Consider the following 20,205-nt stretch of genomic DNA (forward strand, 5'->3'; position numbering starts at 1 on the left):
AGAAACAAGAGAAGAATTCTGCCCTTTTGATGAAAGTACTTACTAAAATTTATATCTCCGGCTTGCTCTCATGAAAGTACTAAAAATAAAGGTTGGGTATTGTTCAGACGTGATGAAGGGTTCCTAGTTCCTACTATGCTATCCCTCTACAAGATGTACCAACAAGTAATCCATATGAAATACAGCGGTAAATAAACATCAATTTTATATTTGCAAAGTCTTTCGCTTAAGTGGCATTCTTGAAATGAGTAAATATTGACTGCCCGACTGAAGTCTTTTGTTTCCCAGATTCTAGTGTAAATTACTTGTATCCTGTGTTATGTTTACATGAACTTATGTTCCGGTAAATGTAATATATTGCTTCTCTGGTATGATTCATTATTTCATACTGTAAAACTTCTATAAATTAATAAACACTATAAAATTAATAAAGTTAGGTCAATATAAAAAATAACAAAATTTGATTATATAATAAAATAATACTTTTTTGAATTCTCCTCTTAGTTCCCACACACACAGACATATATGTCTAGATTACAAAATATATATATTTTTAAATATATTAAATATTAAATAAATCAAATTTCAATGATAATATAATACTACTTTTAATGTATATATATAATGAATTTTACATTTGTTTTTAAAATAAATTTTGTGAATTAAATTTTAGATATGTCATATTAAATATTAATAATTAATATTAACCTACAATAAAATTTTAAAAGTAATTTAAAATATTTTTAGTTTTTATTTACGATATAAACATCTCTTATTATTGATGCAGTTTTCAAATAGAGCCTTAAGATAAGTTTAACATGAAATTCATATATACATAAAAAAATTTCTGTCAATACATTGTGAAAAATATGAAAACTATTATATTAAAAATTTGAAATATTGTTTATAAACAAAAAAAATCTTTATTTTAAAATAGAAAACGAATTTTATTTGTTCATTTTTTGTTCCATTTGTTACTCATCAATTTTTGAAAAAATATTATTGTTCTTTATTTATTGAAAAATGTAACATTACTTTCAAATAGTAAAAAATTTGTTAAATGGAAAAGAATATCATATTCCTGTTCCTAAATCGTAGTCAGCCCTACGCCGTGTGGTGCAGTTCTCAAGTTATCTTGCCGCCGCATACGGCGGAAAAATTTTCATGGATCAAAAGCTGGAGATAGAATTAATGAAAGAACAACGTGATTTGTTAAAGGAGATAGGCACCGCCGTTGGTTATGTGTTGGTTCTGGCGAGCTTCTTTGCTCAGCCACGTCAGGTACATTTAGATTTGGGTAAAATTGTTAGTTATTTCCAATTGCAATCCATGTAAATTTGTATTTGCAATTAAGTAAAGTGAACGTGAATTTGATCGATGGTGGTTTTAAAATCTCAGAGATAATCCATACACTTTCTTGTTTGTTTTTATTTTCTTACGGTAAATTTTCATTTTTCTTCAAGAATTACAAATACTGGTATCTATCAAGCTTCTTTTTTTAAAAAAACTTCCGGTGAAGTCTCATAGAGAGTTAAACATGGTGAAACTATGGTGTATTCGTGTTAGTTTTTTTGTTGGTTTGTTTTTATATTTTGCATCCAGTTTTTAGTTTAGGACTATGACTATACCAGCATTGTTTAGTATTCTTTTTTATTTATAAATGGTATTTTCTGAGATGATGGTGTGTGACATGAGTATCTAAGAGCATCCACATCGGTTGGGACTTTTTTTGGTCCCTCATATTTAATAATAATATTTTGAAAGTTTCTTATTTTTAGTATGAGCATTGGTGGTTATTTATATTTGGTCCTTCAAATAAAATAATAATATTTTGAAAGTTTAAACATTACAATGAAAAATACCAATGTTACAAAGTTACAAAAAATTGAAAAACAACAACATATAATGAAAAATAACAATGTTAAGCGAAAGTGCATCCTGATCACTTTTATCTGGTGTATCGGCTCCTCTCTGATTGACAAGAACATACTTAAACGGTATTTTTGCAGTAAAATGTATCTGAACCTTGTAACTTCTTGGCAAGAAAGAACGTTTTGATCTTTTGCAAGTACTGGAAGGACTACCACCATCATAGACACCACAATCGCTACAAACTTAACAAGACTGTGTTAGAACATCAACAAGATCTATCTTGAGAAGATTAAATATTATTCCAAATAAGAGGGACACACCGTTTTGAAAATGAACCTTCCAAGATGACTTGAAAGTCAAATTCGTTCTATGGCAGAGGACCAACAGTATATAAAGTCTTTTCTCCATCATATACCAAACTTTTACCATCAAGATCAGAAGAGTAAGTCTTGAATAGTTGGTCCATAAGCTTTCTGCCTATGCCTTTTCCTTTGAAATCATCACCCGTTTCTGTGGTGATACTAACCTGCAAGAAAGCAAAATATGTCAAGCATCTAAATATGTCAAGCATCTCTCTCTCACACACAAACACTGGTAAAAGAATGCAGAAAAAACAACTAATCAATCTTACAGTGTACTGATAAAATACTACATCCGGCTGTCTCACAGAAACATTGAAGTGATTGGTGCACAGTTCTATTGGGTAATTTGCAAAGAGAGAAATAAGAAGTTGGAGGCAATCTACAAAGAGAGAAATAAGAAGTTGGTTACAATGTTCAGAGGACTTTTAGAAGCATTCACCTGCACAATGATCTCTTCAACCTCTAAGCACATTGCTTCAAACTTCTGGTACATATTCCCAACCCATTTTTTACCTTTAAAATCCATAATTCCCCAGAATCCAAAAACGTTCTTGTGTTCCTTCTGTCAATGCCCAACAACCAAAAAAGAAAATTCAGAGAGAGAATAAGCATATGCAGTAAACGTACACACAACATCGAATAGAAGCTCATAGCAAAAGAGACAGTTGCTTAGCCGTTATTCCAAATAGATTATCCAAGAGAAGATGGCTAATGCAACTTCTAAGCAAAACCCGATATAAGCTATGTCTCTGTATCCAATAGATTAGCATATCCTTATCAGATAAGATCTTTTGACTATGTCTCTGTATCACATGATTCTTTCTTCTATTGAAAACAGAAATTGTCAACACCAAACTTAACCATGTGAAAAACAATCAACGATCATCATCGGACAAAACCAAATGTTATCTATAGAGAGACAAAATTAGAAAGAAAGAGAGAAAAAAATACCAAAAGGAAATGAATTGATTCTTATACTAAACAGCTGATTGCTTATTAAAATCAAAACTTCGAAACCCAAAAACTTGAAATCGAAAGATTTAACAAAACTTGCTAACAGAGAAGACTCTTTTGCAATCAATCAAAAATTGAGAGAAAAAAAAAGGAAGAAACTTTAGAATTAGATAACAGAGAAGAAGAAGAAGAAGAGGAGACGGGATCATTAACCTCAAAGCAACGTTCACTCGATTGATAGATTTCGGGAGAGAAGATCAGCTACGGGAATTCGTTGAGATAGAAGAGAAAAGTCTAGAAATTTGTCTCGACAAATTATTTTGTTTTAACCCTACAGAAAATCTTCAACCAATCACAACATAGCACATGTCCAAGTAGACGGACAAAAAACGTCCCAAATGAAGATACGTTTCTTCTGAATTGAGCCTTTTTTTATTTATTTTAAATCGAAAAATAACGGGGGACGGTCCAAAACTACACCGATGCACATGGTCTAAGCCAAAAAAGTCTCTTTTTTTTTTTTTTTTTTTTAACTCTCTATATGTTATATTGGTATTTTACAAATGGTATTCTCTGACATGATGGTGACTGGGCAAATACCAGAATTGTTTAAAATAGAACATACTATTCATAAAAATAGGTTTTTTTTTTTTTTTTAAAAGATTTTTACTTGTACATGGTATAACTGATAAGAGTATCAGTAAAAATTATTTTGACTGTATACTATAATATGTTATATAATTTGATGTTTCATAGCATTTTTTAAATCGAATATAGTATGGTTAGTATTTTATTTATTTACAAATGGTTGTCTGATTGTCTCTAAATGATGGTGTGACATGAGTATGATCAAATCCATAAAGGAGTAACTTTTAACTTTCGGTGTTTTCGTCTTAGGCTCAGGAACCCCTCCTCTCCTATCTTTTGCGCCGTCGCACTGGCACCATCCCGGCAGCAGCCACCGTCCCGATCTCTACTCCGGCAGCAGCCACCGTTCTGGTCTCTCCCCCGGCAGCAGCCACCGCTTCCTTGGCAGCCACCGCTCCCCCAGCAGCCACCGTCCCGGTCTCTCCCCCGGCATAGATTCTGTCTAGATTGCTGGATTCTGCCCTTTTCGTAGTGGGCCGATTATAACTTGGTTCTTTTGAGTAGTGGCCCAATAGCAAGTAAGAGAACAATGGTTTGATGGATCGGATTATAATTTAAAGCATGTGTTGGGCTTGCGACCCAAAAACAAACTAATATTGAAGGGTTGCTTTAAATTAGAACTGTGTGAGAGACTGCATTAACCAAACTTTTCAGTTGCTTTTGGAAGAAGTCAGGATAAATGATCAGCTAGGAAGGCGTTTCACATATTCAAATCCTAATAGCTTGATAGAAAGATCAGTGATCAGCTAACTTTAGTATTTTCAAGAGTGAGATATTTGAGCTGTCCATCAAGCTATGAGGGTTTAAACAGGCAGCCATTTTAATATATGTACAGCTCACCGATTTCGATCACTTATTACATCGAAATATAAACCAGTCGTTAATAATGCAGAGTTCTATCTAAGATGATAAGACTCTGTTTTCTAACAAATAAATTGTTCACATTTTCGTATATGAGTGTTTGTGTATATCCTTGAGAAGTGTTGGGACCTCATTCACAGTTTCAGCTGTCCACATCCGCTCAACGATCCGTAAAGAGGTTGAGAGTTTCTGAAACCAACAATGTCTTCGACTTTTATGGATGGTGACACAACTTTGTCTTTGTCAGATGCCATTTCGTTTACATGTTGGTTTCCGTAAACGCATATACTCCACGATTTCTTTTTCGGTGCATCAACCTTTATGTATCCGTCGAAGAAATCGATCAATTCTTCCTTCTTTAGCTCTCTCAGTGCAGCCACCTAATAATTTACACAACAACTTAGTTGTTAACATCTCTTTGAAGAAGACTCTCAATGCAAGTACAAAGTTCTTAATTCAGAGATTGCTATAGGAAGAAGTTGGAAATAGGTATTTTGTCTATTACCTCTGCATCTTTGCGGTTGAACTTAAGTGTCCCTTTTTGAATCTCTCCCCAGTAAAATCGGGATTCCTCGTTCAAGTTCTTGGCTTTTTCAAGCTTCATGTCTATCAAAGCTGTTACATTGCTCTGAGTAGCAAGTCATGTCAGTTAGTGAGATATCTCTTTGCACCAAAATGTTAAGTTCCAGCAAAGCAAATATGATATACAATATTTGGTTGTGCCTTCTCACCTTAAATTCCTCATCGCTCATCATGTAAAGTTTACTCTCAAGATCCTTGAGTAGTGACTCGACCCTTGAATCAATATGTCCAGGACCCTATTAGCAGCAAACTCAAGGCGATTAATGCATTAACTAGAAAGGGTTATGCAAAGTCTGAGTGGCAGAGAGGCAAGACAGTTTGGTAGTTTGGTACCTTTACTGAAGACTGAACATAGAACTGCAAACCATAGACACCAGAATCGTTTCTGTGTCGCAGAAACATAATTATTTATGTATCAGCGAGAACTCAGGAGCATTGAAACGTATGACAAAAATACTTATGTACCTTTGAGAAAGAGAAGTGATGTAACCAAGTTGCTCAACTGTCCTAAGCTGGTGAAAAGTGGCTTGCTTTGAGACAAGTTTAAAAAGCTGAAGTTTGATATTCATGGAAAATTCATCTTGATGAATCTGTTCTTGGGAAACCAATTTATGTTAGCAAGAGAACCAAGTTCTACAAGAAGAAACCTTCTACACTCATAATGGGTCTAAGTACCATAATCTACAAGAAATGCTTTATAAGACATGCAAAAGCTGGTTGATGAGACCAATAAGATGTATCAATCTTGTCGCAAGTGTACCTGAATATAATGCACTAGAGCAGAGTTTTCATCGCTGGGGTTTGAGCCTTCTTGATGGTAGAAGTATTTCATTCCTGTTCCGAGCTCTGCAACTCTGCTTGTCAGGAACTGAGATGGAAGTAGCGGACGACAGATAGGTTTTGGGTCATTAAAAAGAACATCTTCCATATGCTTGACCATTGACTCAGCTTCACTCTTCTCAACATTTCCTGAAACGAGTTTCTATTTAATTATATGACTGACACAAAAACAAAAAGGACTAGAGACCAAAGACTATATCATAGAGCAGGGATAATGAGTTGAGACCTGCTATATAGCACTCAACAAACGTCCTCGATAACAACATTGGAACAAAATTCGCCAAGTCTTCAGCTTCCAAACAAGAAAGAGCATCTAATTTCTCTGTCCAAGGCCAAGAGTTATCTTGTAATACCATTGAGCAGTAACTCATTGCTTGTTCATATGGTTGTCGGAATTTGTAATTTTTGTATGCCTTTGTGACTGTTTCCTATTATATAGGACAAGAAAGCATGAAAACATGGATTATTCAACAACTCGGGTACAATTCTTATTGGATAATATCTCTACTAGCTAATAAGGTTACCTTGATAACAGAAAACCTATCAGGTTTCACTTTNAGTATTTCATTCCTGTTCCGAGCTCTGCAACTCTGCTTGTCAGGAACTGGGATGGATATAACGGACGACAGATAGGTTTTGGGTCATTAAAGAGAACATCTTCCATATGCTTGACCATTGACTCAGCTTCACTCTTCTCAACATTTCCTGAAACGAGTTTCTATTTAATTATATGACTGACACAAAAACAAAAAGGACTAGAGACCAAAGACTATATCATAGAGCAGGGATAATGAGTTGAGACCTGCTATATAGCACTCAACAAACGTCCTCGATAACAACATTGGAACAAAATTCGCCAAGTCTTCAGCTTCCAAACAAGAAAGAGCATCTAATTTCTCTGTCCAAGGCCAAGAGTTATCTTGTAATACCATTGAGCAGTAACTCATTGCTTGTTCATACGGTTGTCGGAATTTGTAATTTTTGTATGCCTTTGTGACTGTTTCCTATAATATAGGACAAGGAAGCATGAAAACATGGATTATTCAGCAAATCTGGTACAATGCTTATTGGATAATATCTCTACTTAAGAAATTGGGTCTATTGAGCAGTAACAAGCAATGAGAGTCTACGTATTGAAGGGATGCTTTAATTCTTAAAGCAAACCTTTCGATTTCTTTTGGCATTGTTTGTAGACTTTTTATTAGTCAACAAATCTGGTACAATGCTTACTGGATAATATCTCTACTAGCTAATAAGGTTACCTTGATAACAGAAAACCTATCAGGTTTCACTTGGAATTTTGCTATCTTTCGAATGATAGCTTCCAGCAAGATACTCATTTTGTGATTAAAGCCAACAAGAGAGAGCTGTAATGAGAAACTGTTAGTCTAACATGATCAATTCTTAGAGCAAAAGACACAAGAAAACGCCAGAATTTTGTGCAAACCCACCTCAAAACCATTTTTCGAAAGACTTAATCCATAGCGAAGACCAGCAACATGAGCATAATAAGCTGAAACATAGAAAGTATACAGATTGATGAAACAGTTTTCCCGACATAATAACAAAAACTAGGAAGGCTTATCACCTAACTCTAGTTTTATCCCGTTCTTCAATATAACATATTTTAACTTGGCTTAGAAATATTGCAATATAAAGCAAGGAACTCCCAGCAGAACTATTGTAATAAATAACTGAGTAGTGATAATGTAGAAAGGCTATATACTGAAAGAGAAATAACCGAGTTCTAATGTATCAAATCTTACCATATTCATTCAAATAGTCCTCTAGCAAAGAAACAAAAATATTTGAAAGAACCGCAGCGTCTGGAGAGCTGACTGCAAGGGGGCAGTTGAAATCCATCTTAACATATGCCTTTGGTCTGAAGAATTTTGTATCAGGCTTATACCACAATCTTGAGAATGATGTCTTTCTCAACAAAACAGGAAAGATGTCCTGTTCCAGAACTTGATATAAGATAACTGCTCTATACATTTACATTTGTAAATTGTAACTAAAGTGATGGAACTGAACCTTATCCTTAACATCCTTCAATGAAAAATCCGTAGGAATGTAGATATTAGGTGTTGGTAGCTGCAGATTTACATCAGGAGCAGACTGCACCCACTCCTGTAATTATTAATCACAAATCAAAACTGAACTTCCTCCAGAGTAATATAAACATACTGAATCAAACATGCAAGTATAGAAAGATCTTCAAGAAATCAATACATCAAAAGCCCAACCTGAATGGTGAATTTAGTCATCTTCTCAAGAGAATAAGGAGTGTTATACCATGGCTCAACCTTGTCAGTTTCACCTTCAAATTTATTTGATTTCCAAAAGATTCTACAAATAGAGATCAATTGTTGAACTACTTAATATAGAGATCTTATGACCGTCCTCAGAATAAATGGGACCCATTTCCAAAAGATTCTACAAATAGAGATCAATTGTTGAAGCACCGTCCTCAGAATAAATGGGACAAATACAAATTTAGCTTAATGAAAACCTATGAGTTTAGAAGACGAGACTTACCGAACATTATTGGGAGAAAGCTCATCGAGAACCTTTTCCACACTAGCTGGATTAAATTTCCATGGCAGTGATGATTTAACCAGCCAATGCTTGGTTGGGTATATCTGAAGCAAAATTGGAATCAGACACAGAAGATTAAAACAAAAAGTGAAATGATCAGCCAAGAAACCGAGTTGACGAACTTCAGTCACAAAGATCAAACTTCATATGGGTGTGATCTACTAATGAGATTGTATGAGGTTAAGCATCTATTCTACTCTTTGTATATCGTAAAGGCCAACTATAGATATAGATACAAACGAAGCTTAAATGACAGGAAAAGTATGAAAAGTAGATTGAACAACTGAAAAATAATACAATATTACCGTCATGTTTGATGAAATACGTATCGCATAAGACATTGGGTGTATTTTGGCTTGATAATGAAACTCTGCCTCACAGATAGCTGAGAGCTATAACAACAATGACAAATGTATCAAACTCTGTAAGAACACTGAATCAATAGGAATACTAGCCAGATTAAAAAGCAGACAATAACAGAAATTTTTTGGAAATATAAGTCCTAGAAGTCATGTACAGCTTAATAATACCAATACCTCATCGAAAATCCATTGGGAAACACCAGACTGTTGTATAAGGTTAATGTGTCTGAACAACAATCCTACAATATCTTGCATATGCTCTGTATACAAATCAAAATAAAAAAAATTCAAGATCATATCAGGTACTGAGTAATATAGGACATGAAGACACCAATACAACAAGCTTCTGAGAATGTTATAACAAAACATGAAACAATACAGTAACCCACCATGGCCAGAATCAGTAAGAGTTATCGAAACATTGAAGAATGAATACTCTATACTCAACCATGCTTCACCAGCATGCAGTCTCGTTGCCCAACCTGTGGAAGTATTAAGAAAATAAGGCAAGATTACTGATTGCAGCACTGCTGATACACAGGTCTGTATCACAAAATTTAAGTAAACAAGCAGTTGAGACAAACACTTCCCTAGCCAGCTCCACAAAAATAAAATAAAACCTCCCATATTACTCTCTTCCGGAATATAGTCAGGACACTATAGCCTATACAACACACTAATATAGGAAATATTTTTTATAGCTACCATCAACAGCGGAAACAACAAAGAACAGCTTTCTAAGTCACTTTTCTAACTGTCTACGAGGCAATGTAAATAAGTGTTCTGTGATATTCACAGCGACTAATACAGGGGAAACAACTCATACTCCAAAAACGTTATTCCAGGAAACAACTAATCTTTATGATTTCTCGTGACTATCAGTCGAAACAACGTAACTTATCCTCCACAAAAAAGTAAAGAATGACAACCAGAAAGACAGAGCTGGAGACTACAGAAACTTTTCAATATATGACATGCCAAATCATTTATTAGTTTGGCCCTAAAGAAAACCTACCCAAGATTTTTAAGGCATGAAACAAACTTCCTTCGCCTTCGTGACCAATTAGACGGCCAATGTACTTGCATGGTCCTTCTTCATAATGGAGAATGCTAGGAGTTACAGGCCATGAAACAATAAGCTCATGTCCCTGCCTTATGGGAACAATCTTCACAAGAATCTAAAACCAATGAGAAATAAACACCATCACACCTTAGCAACAATTTAACATGAATTTATCTTCGTTTCTTGTAAATGCTAAAGCTAAAAATAAGGAACAAAAACCTGCAAATGGTCTAGAGTACACGGCTGACCAGGAAATCTAGGAATACCCTTGTCTGTGTTTCGAATTTCCTGGAATAACTCTTCCACTAAACCTTGAGTTTTATCAAGGTTTTCTGAAGACATCCAGAGGAAAGAGATATATAAATTTCATATATATGTTAATACTACTGTTTTCTGAAATAAAAGAGATTTGAGTATTGGGTTAGCTCCAAAACCTACCCTTTGCATAAACAACCAGACGCATGATGTTGGCAGAATAGTGTTCATCATAGAATTTAATCAGCTCACTCCTTATATCTACTCCTTTTGCTTCGGGTTGTACATGAAGAGTATCTAAGTTACCTAAGCAAAATTATCACTTTCTTAGCAGCAGGAGAGAAAAAAAATAGGGAACGACCATTAACTTTTCTTATGAACGCCAGCCAACACCAATCCTTAAAAAATAGGTCGAACATGAACCTGAGGCAAATTTGTGATATGGATGGTCTGTTCTACTTAAAAGCCTCTGTACCTGTGTGAACGGAAAAGGAAGACAAAACTCAAGTGAGATGCTAAATACACATCAACACACACATGTGGGTTGTAAAATATGCAGGGCTTAGTGCTTATAATAACTAAATGGATTGATGTAATACAAGAATTGTCCTTGAGAGCAAGGGAAAATACCTGGCGCAGACGCCTAGAATCAGACAACAGATTTTTCTGATGCTCTGGATGAGAGAAAACATGTTAGAATATGTTATATCAACAAATTTCAACGGGAGAGGTATAAGGAAGTGAAAAAAGCTAACCAGAGTCGACAGCCTTGATCTCTCTCATGGTGGCATCAGCTGACATTAGTGGTTTGATAAAGAACTGTGCAAACCTGGTTACAGAATAAAAAGGCAGATCAAATAAGATTATTAGTAAGCGAGATAAGTATAAACAAATAAAGAAGCAAAATTAAAGCAAGTCAACCTATCCAAAGCTTCATCAAAACAATCTGTGTTGATATCGAAATGGTAGTTTGTATCTTCAGTAGTTGTATAAGCATTTGAACTCCCTCCATGCTACAAACAAGAAAAAAAAAACAGAATCCAATAAACGCTTTAGAATATATAGAAGAGCATCATCTCAATATGCAAGAAGTAACATCAATTTTGTATTCCAGAGCAGAGCAGGAGAAGAACATTACCTCAATGACATACTTGAACAAACCATTTTCCTCAGGGAATTTTTCACTTGAATAAAATAGCATATGCTCTGATAAAGAAGTGACTCTCTCATTAAACGAAATTGACTATACTTAGAACTTAGAAGAAGATAAAACAAAAACTGGGAATCAAAAAAAGTACCAAGGAAATGAGCTAGGCCTTCCAATCCTTCTGGGTCCGAGAAGGATCCGACGCTAACATTCATCGAAGCAGCACACTAAGAGAGCACCGATACAAATTAATCGTCAGATTTTTATTTTATTTTATCGGTAAAAGTAGAACAGTTGAAATTGAATCATCCTCCAGAGCTTACTTTGTCAGTGTCTGGATCGCTGATTAACAACACTTCCAGCGAATTCTTAAGTACAATCCTCCGATATTCTCTCGTGTCCGTACGTGCCTTCAGTATCTCGTCACCTCCATCCGCCGTCGCCGTGGGCGTGGCCATCATCAACCTTTCGATTTCTTTTGGGATTGTTTGTAGACTTTTTATTAGTCTTCTTTCTTGGCTCTCATTAATGTCTGCCTAACGTCTTTCTTTTATTTCAGTTATCTACTGTGCTACAGTCTACGTATGATTAAAAATATCAACGGTGTATGTTTTCGCAAGTAGTACAGATCAACGGCGATTACTTGTGATAGTTAGGACCTGACTGGTTCAACCGCAGCGTTTGCGGTTGCGGTTGCGGAAGATTGCGATAGCGGGTGGTTGCGGTTTCAAGCGTTATTACGCGTTTTGAATGACTGGTTTAGCGTTTTAAAATGGATGCGTTTGCGAGAGTTTACGACTGGTTGACCAACGGGTGCAATAACGGTTAAAACATAATAAATGTAATATATAACTATACAAATGTTTTAAAATACCAAAAAATTTATTAAACTTAATTTATAATTAAAATTCATTAAAAATACTAAAATAATTATTTAAAAAATAAATAAATTTCATATTGAAACTTTAATCAAGTAATTTGATAAATGACAAAACATATGTTTTAGAACGTAGGTCTTCTTTCTTAAATCTCACACACTCAATAAGTTCTGTGGGGCAGTATTTGCATCGGTTGTAATGATCAAACAAGAGTTGAAAAGAGTCACTCGTGATTTGTTTTTATATTTTTTCACAAGTAATCTTATTTTCTTAAAATTTTGATGAAAATGTTATATTTATTTAGATTTTTTGAACTTACGTGCGATGCGCCATTAAATTTACACCAAGTTTTCCGGGTTATTGTTAATTGAAATCTTATTTGTTTATTTTTTAATATTCTCAATCATATTCGTACTTCATTTTCTCCCATACTTAATGAATAAAATAGCTAGGTAAAAGATATATAAATAATTTATTTTATTATCATTGATTTGTTTCAAGTTTAAGAAAAAAAAAAATTCAAAACGCAATCACCCGCAAACACAAACGGTTGCGGAAAGCAGCTTTTGGAATTCAGTGGTTTGAAGCGGTTGGGAGCGATTTGGAGCGATTGAAAACGGTTTGTGTAATTGGTACCAATCGCTAGCAACCGCTACCACCCGCAAACGCGTTTGCGGGAGCTGGCAGGAGAACCAAGGTTTTTCTTTTTTGTCTCTAATCTAGTGTCATTATCCACTCTGTGGTTGGTTAGAGTCTACGTCTATAACTCTATACTATTATCATCAAGTGTGTATTTTTCCCCGATTAATAAGAGTACCAAGGGGCAACGAAACTTGCACACACTTGGTCAAGTTGAATTTTTTTTTTTGTTAAGTTTATAAAATTGGGACCTAAATAGTAGTTGAATATGATAACTAAGAAAAATATATATTTTGAAATATGCCATAAATTTTCATCAAATAATTTTATATTTATGACGTCAAGTTCCATCTTTATTATATTATTTTGAATTTTCCATCCATGACTGGATCCAAATGTTAGCTGACAAAGTCTACTGATTCGCTTTGGCATATGTGTGTTTGTTGTACTTTTATATATCTCTGAAAAAGAGTTGGGTACCTCCTCAAAAGTTTCAACGACCCGTAAAGAGGTTGAGACTTTCTGAAATCAACAATGTCCTCGATCTCTATGAATGGTGATTGGGTTTTGTCTTTGTCAGATGCCATTTCCTTCAAATGCTGGTTTCCATATACGCATATGCTCAACGATTTCTTATTTGGTGTGTCGACCTTTATGTATTTTTCAAAGAATTCTATCAGTTCTTCCTTCTTTAGCTTTCTCAGTTCAGCCACCTAACCATAAATCAAACCCCAAATCAATCGATCGATCTCTTGTATTAACACTTGTTAGAACTTCGAAGAAGACTCGCTATGCAAGTACTAAGAAGTTGAAAAGGAGGAGATTACCTCTGCATCTATGCGATTGAATTTGAGTGTACCAGTTTGAATCTCGGCCCAGTAAAACCAGGATTCCTCATCCAAGTTCTTGTCTTTTTCGAGCTTCATGTCTATCAAAGTTGTTACATTGCTCTAAAGTGAAAGTCATCTCAATTAGTACATCAATGTTTTTCTCAAGTAAAGCAAATATCATTTATAGTATCTGATTTTGTCATCTTACCTTGAATTCTTCATCGCTGATATTGTAAAGTTTACTCTCAAGGTCCTTGAGTAGAGACTTAACCCTCGAATCAATATGTCCAGGACCCTATTAACGATAAACTTAAAGGCAGTTAAATAGATATCCATTAACTATCCAAATTCTAAGTGGTAGAGGAGCAATGCAAGTTGGTACCTTAACTGAAGACTGGATAATGAACTGAACACCATAGACGCCAGAATCGTTGCTGTGTTGCAGAAAAGTGGTTATGCATCAAACATAACTCAGTACATATTCAAACACATGAGAAACTCCTATTTACCTCAGAGAAAGTGACGTGATATAGCCAAGTTGCTCAATCGTTCTAAGCTGATGAAATGTGGCTTGCTTCGCAATTAGTTCGAAAAGCTGAAGCTTACTATTCATAGAAAATTCATCTTGATGAACCTGTTCGTGGTAAACCAATTTCCGTTACCAAGAACATGAAGGTCAATAAGAAGAAAAACAATTCACAAAGAGTCTAAGTACCAAGATCTACAAGAAAAGCTTTTATAAGACATGCAAAAAACTGCTCAATGATGCCACTTATTTCGATGGTTATCTACTAATTGTGTCACAACTATACCTGAATATAATGCACTAAAGCAGAGTTTTCATCACTGGAGTTTGAACCTTCACGATGGTAAAAGTATTTCATTCCTGTTATGAGCTCTGTAACCCTATTTGTCAGGAACTGGGATGGAAATAACGGACGACAAACTGGTTTTGCGTCGGTAAAAAGAACATCTTCAATATGCTTGGCCATTGACTCAGCTTCATCCTTCTCAACATTTCCTGAAATAAGACATCACAACCGCTAAGAAAAGAACGGGTTAGAGACCAAATACAATCATACAGCAGGGATAATGTTGATACCTGCTATATAGCATTCAACAAATGTCCTTGATAGCAGCACTGGAACGAACTTAGCCAAGTCTTCAGCTTCCAAATGAGAAAGAGCATCAAGTTCCTCCGTCCAAGGCCAACTCTTATCTTGTAATACTAGTGAGCAGTAATACGTTGCTTGTTCATATGGTTGTTGGAATTTGTAATTTTGGTATGCCTTTGTGACTGTTTCCTATTACAGGACAGGGAGGCAGAAAACATGTATTTGGTAAATCTGTTAACACGGCTGATTAGATGTAGGGAGGAGAAGTTGTCACTATCTTACCACGTACAGCCCTTAAAAAGGAGAGTCGTCGTAATTTAGAAAGAGGGACGAAGTATAGTAACAAGGTTACCTTGATAACAGAAAACCTGTCAGATTTAACTTCGAATCTTGCTATCTTTTGAATGACTGCTTCCAGCAAGATCCTCAATTTGTGATTAAAGCCAACAAGAGACAACTGGAAATGAGAAACTGTAAGTCAAACATAAAATTTATAGAGCAAAATACACAAGGAAACGCCAGCGTCCTTGTACAAACCCACCTCAAAACCATTGTCCGAAATTCTTAATCCATAGTCAAGACCAGCAGTTTGAGCATAATAAGCTGAGACATAAAAGTAAAGATTAATGAGAACTACAATAGAATTTCCTTTCCACATATTTATCATACAAATTTCTTGATAACTATCACGAGAAATCCGTAGTTAAAAGAGAAATAACCGAAAGAGGTCTATCTATCAAATCTTACCATATTCATTCAAATAGTCCTCCAGCAACCAAACAAAAATATTTGAAAGAACTGCAGCGTCGGGAGAGCTGACTGCAAGGGGGCAGTTGAAATCCATCTTAACATATGCCTTTGGTTTGAAAAACTTTGTATCAGGCTTATACCACAATCTTGAGAATGATGTCTTCCTCAACAAAACAGGAAAGATGTCCTGTTCAGATTACGTGAGTTAAGATTACTGCTTCATACATTATAAACTCTAAAAGACAGTTGTAAATTGTAACTAAAGTGATGGAACCGAACCTTATCCTTAAAATCCTTTAATGAAAAGTCTGTAGGAATGAATACATTAGGTATTGGCTGAAGCAGGTTTACATCAGGGGCAGACTGCACCCACTCCTGTTTGTGTTAAGCACCAACCAAAATTGAACTTCTTCCAGAGTAAGAGAAAAATATTAAATCAAACAGAATATAAATTCGAGCATCTAGGAAAAATAAATATGCAAGTATAATCAGATCTTCAGGAAATTATTACATCATAAGCCAACCTGAATGGTGAATTTGGTTATCTTCTCAAGAGAATACGCAGTGTTATACCATGGCTCAACCTTGTCCGTTTGTCCTTCAAATTTATTTGATTCCCAAAAGATTCTACAAATATAATGGCATTAGATTCTGCGACACAACGACCTTAGTAGGCCGTCAGCAGTATGGACTATAATGCTTGAACTACACGTAAATTTTATGAACATGACTATGACACATTGGGGACTGAGGGATTCTTAAAATAAACCGCCAAAAAGCTAATGTAAATTTTTGCATTAAAGAAATCATATGGTCGATAGCAATAAAAACATTTATTTAGCACCGTCCTCAGTTTTCTCAAAATAAATAGGATATATAAAAAATTTGGTTGGTGAAAACCTACGAGTTTATAAGACATTTAGAGGATAGTACGCACCAAGGAAAAATAATACATTCCAGGAACAGAGACTTACCGAACATTATTGGGAGAAAGCTCATCAAGAACTTTTTGTATGATAGCTGGATTGAATTTCGAAGGTAGTGATGATCCAACCAGCCAATGCTTGGCTGGGTATATCTGAAGGATAATTGCAAAAGGACACGGAAGATTAAAGAAAAAAACAAATAAGTGAAATATTCAGCCACAAATGGGTTTCCAAACTTCAGTCATAACGATCAAACTTCATATGGGTGATCTACTGATGCTTTATGAGACTGTGAGAGGTGAGCATCTACTATACTTCTTGTTCATCGTAAAGACTACGTCTATAAATATAGCAGAAGTAGGTATACAAAAAGCTAAACGATAGGAAAAAGTATGAGAAGTCGATTGAACTGCTGAAGAATATTATTACCGTCATGTTTGATGAAATATCCACTACATAAGAAATTGGGTCTATTTTGGCTTGATAATGAAATTCTGCCTCACAGATAGCTGAGAGCTTCAACAAGACAACAACAATAACAGATGTATCAGGCTCTTTCAAGACATAAATCAGTAGGAATACTAGCCAGCTTAAAATCAGACAATAACACAAAAGGTGGAAAAATAGATCATACAGCTTAAAAATACCAATACCTCATCAAAAATCCACTGGGAAACACCAGACTGTTGTAAGACTTTAATCTGTTTAAACAACAACCCTAAAATATCTTGCATATGCTCTGTATACCAATCAAGAAACAAAATCAAACCAAATCCAGATAATATCAGGTATTGACTAATCATCAAGCACACCGATACCGTCTATTCAACATAAGAAAGATTGTTGCGAGCTTCCGTGGTCAGCATAACATAAAACAGAGAAGGATACAGAAACCCACCATGGCCAGCATCAGTAAGATCAATCGAAACATTGAAGAAAGAATATTCCATACTCCAGTCTGCTTCGCCAGCATAGAGTCCTGTTGCCCAACCTGTGGATAAAATCAAGGAGAATTAAGATCAAGCAAGAAACACCTTCAAAATTAATACAGAGGAAAAATTAATTTCTAACTTCTCGTCAGTCACTATTAGCAGCAACAGCTTATTCTTTAAGCCTACTTTGAAGTTTGTTACCTCTTTAAGATAGAAACTGCTAAAGAATTTATTAATTTGGCCCTAAAGAAAACCTACCCAAGATTTTTAAGGCATGAAACAAACTTCCTTCACCTTCATGACCAATAAGATCACCAATATACCTGCATGGTGCCTCTTCATAATGATAGATACTAGGAGTCACAGGCCATGTAACACTAAGCTCGTGACCCTGCATTATTGGGACAGCCTTCACAAGTACCTAAAACCAATGGAAACCATCACCACAGAAGATACCACCTCAGAAACGTTCTAACATGAATTTCTCTTCGTTTCTTGTAAATAAGCTAAAATAAGGAACAAAAACCTGCAAATGGTCTAGAGTACACGGCTGACCAGGAAATCTAGGAATACCCTTGTTGGTGTTTCGAACATCCTGGAACAACTCTTCCACTAGGCCTTGAGTTTTATCAAGGTTTTCTGAAGACATGCAGAGCAAAGAGATGAATAAATGTTATATATGCTAAATACTTTTGTTTTCTGAAACTTCAACAAAAAGAAAAGAAAATCGAGTATTGGGTTAGCTTCAAAACCTACCCTTGCCATAAACAACCAGATGCATGATGTTGGCAGAATAGTATTCGTCATAGAATTTCAGTAGTTCACTTCTTGTATTCACACCCTTTGCTTCTGGTCGTGCATGAAGTGTATCCATATTCCCTACGCAAGATTATGACTTTCTGGATAAAAAAAGTTGGGAAGGACCAGTGACGTTTCTTATGCATCACAACACCAGTTAAGAATAAGTAGAACATAAACCTGTGTTAAATTTGTGATATGGATGGTCTTCTCTACTTAGATGCTTCTGTAACTGCAAATAGGAAGACAAAACTCAACTTAGATGCTACATACACATAAACAGACTTATGGACAGTCAAATATGAAGGGCTTAGATATAAAGTAGTACAAGTTCAAAGAAAAATCAGTGAAATGCATTCTTCAGTGCCAATAATAACTAGATCGATAGATATAGTACGGTATATGTTGTTGAGAGAAGGGGTCAATACCTGGCCCAAACGCCAAGAATCTGACAACAAGTTTTTCTGATGCTCTGGATGAGAGAGAACTTGTTAGAATTTGTTATATTTTTATAAAATTCAACAGGAAATGATATCAAGAAAGTCAAAAGCTAACCAGAGTCGACAGCCTTGATCTCCCTCATGGTGGCATCAGCTGACATCAATGGCTTGATAAAGAACTGTGCGAACCTGGTTAGGCAAATGACAGAAGAATCCGACATAATCAAAAGGCAAATCAGATAACATTAGTAAGCAAGAGGAGAAATAAACAAGAGAAAGTGTACCTGTCCAAAGCTTCATCAAAAGAATCAGTATTAATATCGAAATGGTAGTTTGTATCTTCAGTGGATGTATACGCATTTGTACTCCCTCCATGCTACAAACAGATAAATTCCAATAAGCACATTCCAATTTATCTTTATCTAAATAATAATGAGCAAGATTATATTACAGAGACAAGACAGATAAGAGAAGAAGGTTACCTCTGTGATGTACTTGGAATAGCTATCTTCCTCTGGGTATTTTTCACTAGCATAAAATAGCATATGCTCTGAATCCCCACCAGCAAAAACAATAAAACGAGCTGAAGTTATTCACCCCATGGCCATCTAAATCCACACTAAATTCGACTTTTAATTAACAGGAAAGAGTTGATACAACCCAGAATAGACCCAGGCTCAGTGATTGAATCCTGCTATGATTATAAAATATACCAAGGAAGTGAGCTAGGCCTTCCAATCCTTCTGGGTCCGAGAACGATCCGACGCTAACGTTCATTGAAGCAGCACACTACGAGAAGAAAGGAAACTTAGAAATCTTCAGCTATCCCTTCAGCAGCCAAATTAAAAGAGTGAAGAATCGAGAGCTCACCTTGTCAGTCTCTGGGTCGCTGATTAACAACACCTCGAGCGAATTTTTGAGTACAATCCTCCGATACTCTCTCTTGTCCGTACGTGCCTTCAGTGTATCGCCACATTCACCAGACGCCACCGTCGCGTTTCCCAATCCAACCGCCATCTCCGTTCGATGATTTTACTCTGGGATTGTTGTTAATTAGTAGTACTGTTTTGTTCAACGTCTTTTTCTAAAAACATAGAGGAAAGCAAGAAGAGAAGTAGAAAACAATGGAGCTGAGTCAAAATTATCTGGTGTGGTAGAGTCTACTTAGGATTCTTTTAGTTATCAACGGTGTATATTTGATCTCAAAAAACGATCGACGGTGTATATTATCCATGTTAATACTAATACAGATCCAATGGCGATAGCGCAACATCATTAAAACTTGGCACACATGATCTTTGATAATATACCAGGATTTCACCCGCGGTACACCGCGGGACTAAATATAAATTA

At 35.4% G+C, this 20,205-nt stretch overlaps 2 protein-coding genes and 1 long non-coding RNA gene across 4 annotated transcripts; all 3 read right to left on the reverse strand.

Annotated features, from left to right (window-relative positions):
• On the reverse strand, positions 1,964 to 3,461 carry LOC104712419. The gene is made up of 4 exons (XR_755513.2): positions 3,402 to 3,461; positions 2,674 to 2,796; positions 2,193 to 2,398; positions 1,964 to 2,107 (listed from the first exon to the last, which is right to left on the reverse strand). It is a non-coding gene; the product is annotated as an uncharacterized LOC104712419 (long non-coding RNA).
• Positions 4,633 to 12,074, reverse strand: LOC104712421 (insulin-degrading enzyme-like 2). 2 transcript variants are annotated; one of them, XM_019229376.1, is made up of 27 exons: positions 11,868 to 12,074; positions 11,696 to 11,771; positions 11,536 to 11,603; positions 11,319 to 11,410; positions 11,153 to 11,226; positions 11,028 to 11,071; positions 10,821 to 10,872; positions 10,581 to 10,703; positions 10,362 to 10,474; positions 10,095 to 10,257; positions 9,469 to 9,561; positions 9,254 to 9,339; positions 9,023 to 9,109; positions 8,658 to 8,761; positions 8,366 to 8,468; positions 8,154 to 8,249; positions 7,886 to 8,075; positions 7,571 to 7,632; positions 7,382 to 7,486; positions 6,922 to 7,123; positions 6,690 to 6,824; positions 6,040 to 6,113; positions 5,745 to 5,869; positions 5,613 to 5,664; positions 5,429 to 5,515; positions 5,203 to 5,325; positions 4,633 to 5,077 (listed from the first exon to the last, which is right to left on the reverse strand). In XM_019229376.1, exons 1-27 carry the CDS (start codon positions 12,003 to 12,005, stop codon positions 4,832 to 4,834), a joined length of 2,913 nt encoding a protein of 970 aa, XP_019084921.1. In that variant the 5' UTR covers positions 12,006 to 12,074; the 3' UTR covers positions 4,633 to 4,831. The 2 variants fall into 2 exon arrangements, with proteins under 2 accessions (XP_019084921.1, XP_010427626.1); XM_010429324.2 differs by lacking the exon at positions 6,690 to 6,824 and having other exon boundaries at positions 6,040 to 6,248.
• LOC104712420 (insulin-degrading enzyme-like 2) lies at positions 13,372 to 19,956 on the reverse strand. The gene is made up of 26 exons (XM_010429323.2): positions 19,723 to 19,956; positions 19,566 to 19,641; positions 19,335 to 19,402; positions 19,137 to 19,228; positions 18,968 to 19,041; positions 18,841 to 18,884; positions 18,593 to 18,644; positions 18,371 to 18,493; positions 18,141 to 18,253; positions 17,873 to 18,035; positions 17,581 to 17,673; positions 17,336 to 17,421; positions 17,112 to 17,198; positions 16,731 to 16,834; positions 16,281 to 16,383; positions 16,036 to 16,131; positions 15,754 to 15,943; positions 15,548 to 15,609; positions 15,359 to 15,463; positions 14,994 to 15,195; positions 14,704 to 14,912; positions 14,401 to 14,525; positions 14,274 to 14,325; positions 14,100 to 14,186; positions 13,889 to 14,011; positions 13,372 to 13,774 (listed from the first exon to the last, which is right to left on the reverse strand). The coding sequence occupies exons 1-26, from the start codon at positions 19,867 to 19,869 to the stop codon at positions 13,460 to 13,462; spliced, it is 2,991 nt and encodes a 996-aa protein (XP_010427625.1). The 5' UTR covers positions 19,870 to 19,956; the 3' UTR covers positions 13,372 to 13,459.

Source organism: Camelina sativa, chromosome 9, assembly GCF_000633955.1.
Source record: "Camelina sativa cultivar DH55 chromosome 9, Cs, whole genome shotgun sequence".
Taxonomy (NCBI): Eukaryota; Viridiplantae; Streptophyta; class Magnoliopsida; order Brassicales; family Brassicaceae; genus Camelina; species Camelina sativa.